The sequence below is a fragment of the Saccostrea cucullata genome, unplaced genomic scaffold (assembly GCF_032062105.1).
Source record: "Saccostrea cucullata isolate Sc308-1 unplaced genomic scaffold, CSIRO_AGI_Scuc_v1 ctg521, whole genome shotgun sequence".
NCBI lineage: Eukaryota > Metazoa > Mollusca > Bivalvia > Ostreida > Ostreidae > Saccostrea > Saccostrea cuccullata.
In genome coordinates, this window is record NW_026920616.1 from 128240 (window position 1) to 139642 (window position 11403).

General features: G+C 32.1%; 1 protein-coding gene across 2 annotated transcripts in view; it reads right to left on the reverse strand.

The window, feature by feature from the left end:
• LOC134254338 (choline transporter-like protein 2) overlaps positions 1 to 6374 on the reverse strand; it is a 32829-nt gene extending 26455 nt beyond the window's left edge. Inside the window, exon 1 of one of the 2 annotated variants that reach the window (XM_062736879.1) lies at positions 6194 to 6374. In XM_062736879.1, the coding sequence (XP_062592863.1) occupies positions 6194 to 6272 (79 nt within the window). In that variant the 5' untranslated portion in view covers positions 6273 to 6374. Of the gene's footprint in view, positions 1 to 5285; positions 5719 to 6193 lie in introns of those variants that run through there. The other variant, XM_062736893.1, reaches the window with a different exon arrangement.
• Between the last annotated feature and the right edge of the window lie 5029 nt (positions 6375 to 11403).

Sequence of the window (11403 nt, forward strand, 5' to 3'; positions counted from 1 at the left end):
TATTCATGAAGTTTTTCTTTCTACTTCACAGTCTGCAGGTACAGAGGTTTAAATTATCACTCATAGCAATAGCGTAAATAGTTATACGGAGCCAGATATGCCATAACTCCAGCACGCCTCACAAATCTTATTGTTTCTCGGAGATGAATTGATAAAAATGTCACAGGCCATTTAAATCTGTAACTTTTTTGGTCGAATTTAAATTTAATTCTTATTAGATAGCTGCTTGTATACTGCATGATCACAGCATTTATTCTTGCATTATACAGTATAAATATTTATGAAGAAAAATTTCAAACTGTGGAATACATGTACTTCAATTCATAGGGCATATGTACCTGTACTTAAGCAAATTGTTAGAGATTCACAATATTTTTTCAGTTGGTGTAGCATCCACAGATTCTGGTAGGAGTACTTAATGTACCCAGTATGTGTGTGTCAGTTGACGTACGTCCAAGAAATGGTGCATGATTTTAAAGATATCCAAAAACTGATTTAAAGTAGTTCGAGCAGCCTAGTTTTTGAATTAAAGACATGAGGTGTTAACATTCTTAAAATCAATTTAATTTATTAATTAAGTTAGAACATATCAGAAAATGCTTTGATGCTAAGCGTACCCATTATTAGATAAGTGTCAATCAATGCATTCCTTACATGGTGAGCACATATCACTTGATAAATGGGATAAATGTATTAAACTATCAATATAAAACAGTTTAAGTATTGGTACATGTACAGGTAGTTTAAACCAAAATATTTATACAATATGTGTTCGTATGGTTTCTGCTATTTATCAAATTCATATAGCAATAAAGAAAGAATTTACTGTGAAATCACAAACTTTCATGGGGTGTAATTTTTTTTTCGGGGGTATTAATGCCCTGTTCACACGGAGAGTGTAATTCAAATTAAACGTAAAGTTACTGCAAATTAGCTTCGCTTAGCATTCATACAGAGAATTTAATGCGAATTAGTTTAATTCGAATTAGTTTACAGCGCATTAAATTACTTCGCATTAGCTCCGTGTGAATGCTAAGCGAAGCTAATTCGAATAAATTTTGAGGCATGCGTAATGGCAAAATTAGGTCATATGCCATATGTCCATGGTCAGCTTAAAGTATTTGTGCTATTTTTGAGTGAAAAAACTAAGGAAAATTATGTTTATCACTATGATGTGTGTACAGACACTATAACATTATGTCAAATGCATCTGCTCCTGCATAACTAAGGTGATGTGATTTGCAAATGATGTCATAATGGCCTTACTGACGCCTGGCCATAGAAGTAGAATTTTAATTCGCATTAGTTTACTTCGCATTAGCTGTCGTGTGAACGCAATTTAATTTGCATTACTTTGATTCGCATTAGTTTACTTCGCATTAATTTACTGCAAATTAAACTTGTCGTGTGAACAGGGCATAAGAGTTGGATCACCTGTGAAGTCATGTTAAACCAGGAAATGTAAAATGTTACATACATTACTACTCAACAATTCGATCTTCATCCATGAATTCAAATCCCCAAGAGCCAAACTTTTTTCCTCAAACCACAAAAATTTGGCCCCACAAAAATATGTGATTTTACAGTATTTTTGAAGAACAAATGATTGTCAAATTTAAAGTGAAAAGGTTTAAGACAAACTCAGATATCCAAGTAATTGGATGGAACATCACAAAATTCCCGTATTTTTGAGGTGCTTATTTCCAGGGCCCCTATGTCATATAATCTTAAATATTAAAGATATGAATTATTCAATAGAATAGAAATGTTTTGAAACAGGAACCTAAACATGTAATATAAAATGAAATAAACACATACAAAAACATCAAAATGCAAAGCATCATAAAGATTAAGCACACTAAAAAAAGAACTTTCTACTTGGTGAACACGCAGAATTTTTTAGACAAGGCATTGAGGAAGAATTTATTTGATTGGCCAGTGATTGTTCTGATCAAGTTTTTATCTCTGATCGATAGAGATCTGAGACACAAACATGTAATATTGATAACTAAAATCCCCACAACCCAGCAATGCAAGCAGGTTTATCGTACACCCGAATTAGGATCAATGATTCAGGTTATCCTATCGCTGTTAGAACCTACACCTCCAACCAGCATTAACACCCCACAGAAAGAAATGGGTTTTGGGGTATTTTCGATTTTTTTTTGCTGCAAAATATTTTGTGAGGGACACAAAGTGTGTGATAAGGAATGCAAGTTTTATGTTTATAATCAGAATACCAAGATTTTTTTAAGCAATTTGGAATTTGAATTGCTTTTCCACAACATTTACCATGACACAAACAAAGTCATTACCTATAATGTATTTCACTAAATAGCTAAAATGCAGTTTCTTGGTACATGTACATAATTTTTGTTTTTTTTATTTGTTCCTCCGAGAAATTTTCACTCATATTGAGATGCCACCACTTGCTGGTGGAGGGCTGCAAATTTTAACCTGTACACAGTGCTGACAGCCTTGAGCAATATGAGGGACATTTTTCATGCCAGCACCTACTGTGGTGTAGAACCTTGGTTGATACAGTCTCAGCTACTGGACTTGTCTCCTTACCCCACAGTGGGATTTGAAACCAACTTCAGAATCTAGCAAAATTTTAATTGATCTTTTACTTAGAAACAGCTATGCCTTAATTTTGACCCAATAGCATCTCTACAGACAAGTTATAATTAACAATTCAGTTCATTTTGGGACATGTACATAATTTTTATTTTTTTTATTTGTTCCTCCACCTTTGCTGCACCATGAACTGTAAAGTCAACTCCATTATAAAAATTGTTACAAGAACATCACACCAGCATAATAAATGTACATATACTGGTATATACCTATATTTTATACAATGCCAACATACATAGTATGTTTCTGATAATATTTGTAGTGCAATACATTACTTTTTAAAAAAATAATTTTAGACCCACACAGAACAAAGTAAAAAGAAGGAAATTTTGGGGCCTTTTTATTTTTCTACCTTGTTTCTGAAAAATATCTTTTTTCTCAGCCTTCAAGGTAAAATAAAACCATACAAGGCCTTTTGAAAGACATGCACTGCAACAACTAATTGAACCAGCAATCTGGAGACATTTAATCTCCCTTTATAAATTACATTTATAACCTTTTCTGACTCACTGAACAAAAGAGTCACTGCTTCCTTCTTAAAATGATTGGATCAGTTGCAATAGTCAGCTATCAAAATACAAGCATGCAAGACCATATGATCACCAGATTTCTAATAATTTGAATAAATGCTTAGAGCAAAACATATTTTCAATCTCAGTTCTTAAGGTTTGGTATTCATTGATTGTTATCACCAAAAGACAAAAAAAAAAAGGTTTTCATAAGACATGAATTTCATGTATTTGATAAACTTTTTGCAAAACTAACAAGATGCCCATTGGCCACAATGCTCACCTCAATCTCATTGTTCTTAACAATGTACTATCAAAGGGAAATACATTGTAACCTTTTAAAATTTTCTATTGTACAGAATCTTAGCTTGTACTTGCACATTAATCTGAAAATTGAATATTTAAAAAAAATGCAAGACTAGAATTTCTTATATGGTGGCATATGACATAGTCATTTATCATTAATGGTTTATAACTTTGTTACATTCATATTTAAAAAGCAGCAAATTAATATCGAAATGCTTTAATTTCATACTGATTCAATGTTTTGATATTTGTCTCCTTATATCAGATCTAAATTTAAGATTTTTCTGAAGGAAGTTGAAGATCCATAAAATTGTATTGAGAGTACTGATGCAATACTGCACCTATATATACATGCTTTATTTATTGTTTAATCTAAATATATGAATTGAGTGACTGTTTATATTCACTTTATTTTCTATTTACTGCTACTTGACTACCATAAAGATGTCATTAATATGGCTTAGTAATAGTAAATCTAAATACAGTAATTTTTTATGTTAAGATCAGTACATTTTTTGTTTATTTGATGATGATCAACTAAACAAACATTGAAAAAAAACTGTGTCTTGTGTTGAAATAATCTAGATTTAAATTCTAATCTGATCAACAGTTCAATACTGTAATTTTCCTCAATGACAATGCAAAAAAGTCTACATTTGACCAGTGTAAATGTCTGTCAACATAATTTTTCTTGGTTTTGTTTGTTTGCTGGGTTTTTTTTTTAATCCACAAAGAAATTTTTAATCCTCCTTTAAAAGAATTGTAAAAAATTAAAGTGTAATCAGTTCATTATAAGTATAATCAATATTTATAAATAAATATATATCTATTGCTTTTGCTTTCTTTTTCCATTTCAAACCCTATCATTTAACTTTTTTTACAGCCGAACTCAATTTAATTCAAAAATATAATATGTATATGCAGAAAAACATTGAATATGCATGAACACATGCTTCTTGATGGCAACAAACTAAAACCCTAATCTTGATAAATCAGGTCCTGACATTGAGGAGTAATATTTATTAGCTTCAAACAATTAATAACTGACACTGAAGTAAAGGATGACTTTGTATATCCTGTGACATCTGACCAGCAACAGATTCAGGGAAAAGTAAAGCATGTATAAACACAATATGTTACAGGCTATCTTTTAACATTGAGTGTTCTTATGATTTACTGATTACTATTATCTGATAAAACATACATTACAACAAAGAAATTTCCTTCATTACATAATACACTTGTATATTTCATATATTAAAATTGAAATTAAAAAAAAAGTTCTCACTTAGGAAATGGTATTATAAACTGATTTCTCTATTTTTTTCAGCTAATTTGCCAGACTTGATCTATCTGGAATAAAAGGCAAGCAACCTTTCTATGAAAATTTTAACATTAAAACAAAGAGCAAATGGCTTCTTTAAATAAAAGATTACCCCCCCCCCCTTCTGATTGCCAATTCAATGCAATTCCTATTAATAACCATGCATATTTAATTTTTGTGTTCAAGCATTTTTTTTAGGTGTGTGGTGCATGAGTAATCATTTGGACCAATACATGTATATTCCAAAACAGGAGAGGTATTCATGTATCTCTCTGATTGCACTATTGAAATAAAATTATTTAATATAACTGATTTGTAAAACTTCTATGAAAATTCTTCATAACATATCAAAATCATTTATCTGAAGTACTTATATGACAAATGGCAAGACTACCATTTAATTTCTCTCAATCATACTCATTGAGTGAGAGAGAGAGAGAGAGAATATCAGAGTTGACCAAAAATTTAGAATAAATAATACTACAGTAATATCTATTAAAATATCTCACCATAGGATTTTTCTTTCACTTGCTCGACATCAGCTACCTTGTTACTCATTTTCCTCACGAATAATTTATGATTATGATCCACTACTCGAGTGTTCAAACATTATAGTCCATTGTTCAATTCTTAAAACAGTCGTAAAAATCACATCCTAGTCGAAACACTTGTCTTTGGGAAACTTTAAACAGAATGGAGATATTTTATCAGCGGGCCATGATCGCAGTAGTTACCTATCAGGTGCGCGGACCTATCGGTAACAAAATGTTAGAGCACATGCAGTCTCCCAGGTAACGGATGTAAACAATACCTAGTATCAGTTTGTTTATAATAAGATAAATGTGTCACATGTACTATGACCATCAAAATTCCAGAGGTCCCCAAATTTGATCTTATTGACAGAATATGATGATTGACCATCCATTAAGGAAACGTATAACACAGATATTTCACTGCATCCAAACTGCCCCCACACCTGAGAACCACCTGTAGATCGATCACCTGTATATTGCTGGATGATTTCTTATCGATTGTTGTGATGAAATTACGCTCAACTAGAAGTTGTCAGATTTCATGGTACAGTGTACTTGACATAAAAATTAAGCTTAAGAAAGGTGAATAGCCAATATTCACCAAGAAAAATATAAAACTGGACAATTTAGTCTGGGAGGAGGAGGGGGGGGGGGGAGGTGGTAACCTAACAAATTCCTTGACAAGCCAAAAAAGGTAGACATTCAAATTAGGTTTACAACAATTAGCTACTATATTTTGGACATAAAACGGTGCATGTTTTGAAATATTTTCGTATTTTAAGCTTGCAAAATTGCAACCTTGAGAAAGTTAGTAAATGTTGGATTTACATCTGAGAGATTTAAAAAAAACTTTAATAAAACCTCTGGGAATGAAAACTACTCACCTTTGGCTTTTTCGTCTTTTTTCTCTTTATTGTCTTTTGCTGTCTGTAAATCTTCTACTTTTGAATTCCCTGCACCCATCGCAGAACTCTGTACATGTATCAATCCTTCATATTGTTTAGCAAAACGTGCAAAAGACACAAAGGCTCTATAAAAATTAATTAATCTGGGCTGTGTATCTCACTTTAAAAGGTCTCCGCTATGTATCCGTTGTGACAATTGCAGACTAATGACGTGTAGCTGTCTTTTGTCATTAAAAATTCATGTTAAAGATCTTAAAATTCAGCAAATCGGGTGTAACTTTAAAATGAATGCCAATATTAAGGAAGGAATCTTTTTGATACGTGCAAACATGTTTTAAACTATTTCTTGGAATGATTCAGTCCTAATGATTCATAAACACAAATAAAAAAAAATTGATTTTTTAAATGTGTACCGTGGAAGAAGTAGGAAATGGTTTACATATTTAATTGATCATTAGACCCGCTTTAGAATAATGTTTGCTTGACCTCTCTAGACTCGGGGTAAAATTATTGGGTCGGAAGGTAGGTGGTAAAATCTTTTTCCCAGAAAAATTTAAACATATTTGCTGACGGGATCTGAGGAATAAAAAGAAAAAAATATATCGTGTCTTAGAATTTAAAAAAAAGGTTTTGAGTGAGGGCATTTTAAGTCAGTCGGGAGAGGGCGACTAACATTTTTTTTAAAAAAAGATGCCTTGTTATAGATTTTACGTAATGGCTGAAATTAAAGGTTTCTGTCCTTGTTGCTTTGGAAACACTTGACAGGAAGTTTGTACAATGTTTAGACCTCCGGCTGGGAAATCTCTCAAGGTCGTATTTGTTTCTTTGTACAAAATTATTGTTAACTTATTCAATGATATGACAAGGGTAAACAAAACACAAAGAGCATATATTTCTTTTTACATATTTTTAAAAGAGCACGTTTTATGCCCCCCCTTCCCGAATTGCCCCTCCCCCTTCCCGAATTTAACCCCACAGAGTATAACGATCATTGTATATTTCCTTGCGTACTATTTCATATTGAAAATTTCAGAAAAAACCATAGACTTTAATTAAGATGAGCTTTAAAAGAAGAAATGTTGGTGAAATTTTTTGTAAAAATCTTAATTATTTAAGCTTATATACACATATTAGGGACATCATATAGATTTGATACTAAAGCTAACAAAAAAATTTTGTGATATTTCCGAATTTTTTCCTTCAAAATATTATTCATTAAGAATGGACAAAATTTATGAAAGAGGGAAGATATTGATAACTTTTGCTCAGTTTTCTGCACTAGCTACATTGTACATGTATGCGCTATTCACTGAGCAACAGTGGCTACATGCAGAAATAAAAGTGCCGTCACCAGGAAAGCAGATGGACAGATTGCACGTGGTTCAACAATTGAATTTTTCCAAAAAAAGCAGACAAAGATCAAAAGGCAATAAAAGCCTTCTTTTACTTTTTAGCTCACCTGAGCCGAAGGCTCAAGTGAGCTTTTCTGATCACAATTTGTCCGTCGTCCGTCTGTAAACTTTTCACATTTTTGACTTCTTCTCAAGAACCACTGGGCCAATTTTGACCAAACTTGGTACAAAGCATCCTTGGGTGAAGGGGAATTTAAATTGTTAAAATAAAGGGCCAATTCCTCTCACAAGGGGAGATAATCAAGAAAAGACAAAAATAGGGTGGGGTCATTAAAAAAATCTTCTTCTCAAGAACCACTGGGTCAGAAAAGCTGAAACTTATGTGGAAGCATCCTAGGGTAGTGCAGATTCTAAATTGTTCAAATCATGACCCCCGGATGAAGGGTGGAGCCGCAATGGGGAATCAAAGTTTTACATAGAAATATATAGGAAAAATCTTTGAAAATCTTCTCAAGAACCACTGGGCCAGAAATGCTGAAACTTATGTAGAAGCATCCTGGTATAGTGTAGATTTTAAATTGTTCAAATCATGACCCCAGGATGAAGGGCGGGGCCACAATGGGGAATCAAAGTTTTACATAGAAATATATAGGAAAAATCTCTGAAAACCTTCTTCTCAAGAACCACTGGGCCAGAAAAGCTGAAACTTATGTGGAAACATTCTGGGGCAGTGTAGATTCTAAATTGTTCAAATCATGACCCCCGGGTGAAGGGCGGGGCCACAATGGGGAATTAAAGTTTTACATAGAAATATATAGGAAAAATCTTTGAAAATCTTCTTCTCAAGAACCACTGGGCCAGAAAAGCTGAAACTTATGTGGAAGCATCCTAGGGTAGTGTAGATTTTAAATTGTTCAAATTATGACCCCCCAGCGGAAGGGCGGGGCCACAATGGGGAATCAAAGTTTTACATAGAAATATATAAGAAAAATCTTTGAAAATCTTCTTCTCAAGAACCACTGGACCAGAAAAGCTGAAAATTATGTGGAAGCATCCTGGTATAGTGTAGATTCTAAATTGTTCAAATCATGACCCCGGGGGGAAGGGCAGGGCCACAATAGGGAATCAAAGTTTTACATAGAAATATATAGGAAAAATCATTGAAAATCTTCTTCTCAAGAACCACTGGGCCAGAAAAGCTGAAACTGATGTGGAAGCATTCTGGGGTAGTGTAGATTTCAAATTGTTCAAATCATGACCCCCGGGGGAAGGGTGGGGCCACAATGGGGAATTAAAGTTTTACATAGAAATATATAGGAAAAATCTTTGAAAATCTTCTTCTCAAGAACCACTGGGCCAGAAAAGCTGAAACTTATGTGCACACGGAAGGATCCTGGGGTAGTGTAGATTTCAAAATGTCAAAATTATGATCAGTGGGGTAGGGTTAGGATGCATTATGTATTACAAGGGGGAAGTCTGGTAAAAACAGATTGGTCAAAGCTTCTCAGGTGAGCGATGTGGCCCATGGGCCTCTTGTTATTTTATAGTTTATCTTTTTGGCTTGCGACAATGCGTAAGTTAAAGTCTCCACAAAATGCAGCAATCTCACAATTTTTTCGACTTTGATAAAGCAGATACTCATCAGAGGGCAAATCAAAGTGAGTCTTTGCTCTATTTTTTGTTCTATAAGTTTATCTTCCAAGTTTGTAAAAACATATTTAAATCATTGATCATGAAGCTACATGTACAGGCATTTCCCATACCCTATTCGCCCATGTTCTTTGGTGCATTGATTGTCATCCTGAATTTGTGTGTGTTTCTGATAAAATTTAACCTTTGAATATGGCTAATTGTGAGGGATTGATTTGCTCCCTGTAAAGAATATTATATAAAAGAGGTATAGTGCCCTTTTCCCAGTATTTCGCCTTCTACCAGGTTTAAATGGAAACTACCTGTTGCTATTAAGCAGATTTAGTTGGTGCATTGGTTTAGGAAACCAATTTTGTATAATAAATATTCGTAACTACTTCTACATGTATATCATTTAAAATATTTAGCATAAAATGTTTGATTCGAGTTAAAAATTCATGAGAAATACTTATAAATATACGATAAACCCATTCAATACTTGTTGAGATAATTATGACTATTTCTGCCAGGTACTGGTATAATTTACATTTGTTTATAGCTTGATATACTAAATATCATAGAATATTGAAATATTTTGGATGTTTGTAGATATATAGGCTATATATACCGTATACTAAGTGCGCTATACACTTCATGTACCTATTTATAACATACATTTACTACATAACAAAATAGATTATTCCTTTTTTGGATTAAAAATTCAAAAGACTACTAAGCATTGCATAATTAATCAACTTTTTCTGTTGAGTTTAACTGTTGAGACATTTAGGTGTAAGTTTCTGTCAACCCTCCCCCCCTCCGCACCACCATCCCATCGGTAAAGGTGACAGCTGTTAGGGATAGTCTTGTTGTGGCCCTCCTAATCCCATGCAATACCATCAAAATCATTTTTTTTTAAAAAGCAATTCTCTAATGAAAATACATAAAAAATAAGCTTCAGTCTGGATGTATTTATTTTGGTAAAAATGAATAAATCCTGGTTTGCAGTTTATAATAATTATGTATAGAAATATATGACAGTAAAACCAGACACACAGTTGTATACATCACTAAAAGAAGTAAAAAATAAAAATTTCTTTTGTGATTAAAAATACAATATTTTCCATGTTCACAATAAGGAGTTTCTTATGGTTAACAATTTAGTTATATAATATGCTATAGCTGACCATGAAATTTTATCTCCTTTTTATCTGCACAAGCTAATATTGCATATTTGGGAAAATAAAAATGAACTTTTGATTGAATAAATATTTACATTACAAAGTACACAACTATAGTAAAACATGGTATGAACATAAAGGAATAAAATGAAAAATAAGATTTATACATATTATGCTGATGAAATCTGAATACATGGTAGATTTTAAAATGTAATAACAGTTAATATTATAATTTGAAAAAAAAGTAAAGGTAAAATAGAAAAAATATAAACAGAGTAATCCAAAAAAATATTTTAATTATATATATACCATATCATAAGAAAAAGATGGTGATAAAAAATAAACAAGGGACTTGGACCAGCCAAGGCAGTTTTGGGGTACATATGATCAACATACACACATGGTTAATAATTACAATTATTACATCAAAATAGATACATAATTTTGTTTACTATATAACTGATCTGCTTATTTTAACAAACTTTTAATTAAGTAACATGATATTGAAGGTAAATTGTAAAAGAACTAGTTTAAAACTTTTTTTACTGTAGTTTTAAAAGTCATCATAGATTATAAATAGTCAAATACTTCAAGTTTTCATATATATGGAAATAATATGATAGCATTTATACTTAACAAGGTACTATAAATAGATGTTTCCAATATATATTTCTACATTTATTCCACATACAGTAAATCAGTGAACATTTTCATTATTACATGTACTGCTTTTTGAAGCTGCTATTAAATTTCTTCCTACACATGCAATATATTGCCTTCTCTCTATATCTGTGTTTGACTAGATCTTACCACCTAGACTGTAAGTTCTTAAATCTATATATTAATTCAGTGATTAGATAAGTTATCATTCACAAAAAAAAAATTACTAAGATCTTGTAGATTGCATAGAAAAAATCCACAGTATTAAAATTTAATATATTATTAAATAATATTTCAAAAATTGCAGATGATATTCACAGAATTTGAAAAGGAAAAGGGGATAAGGTGCACACGGAGCTGTAATATA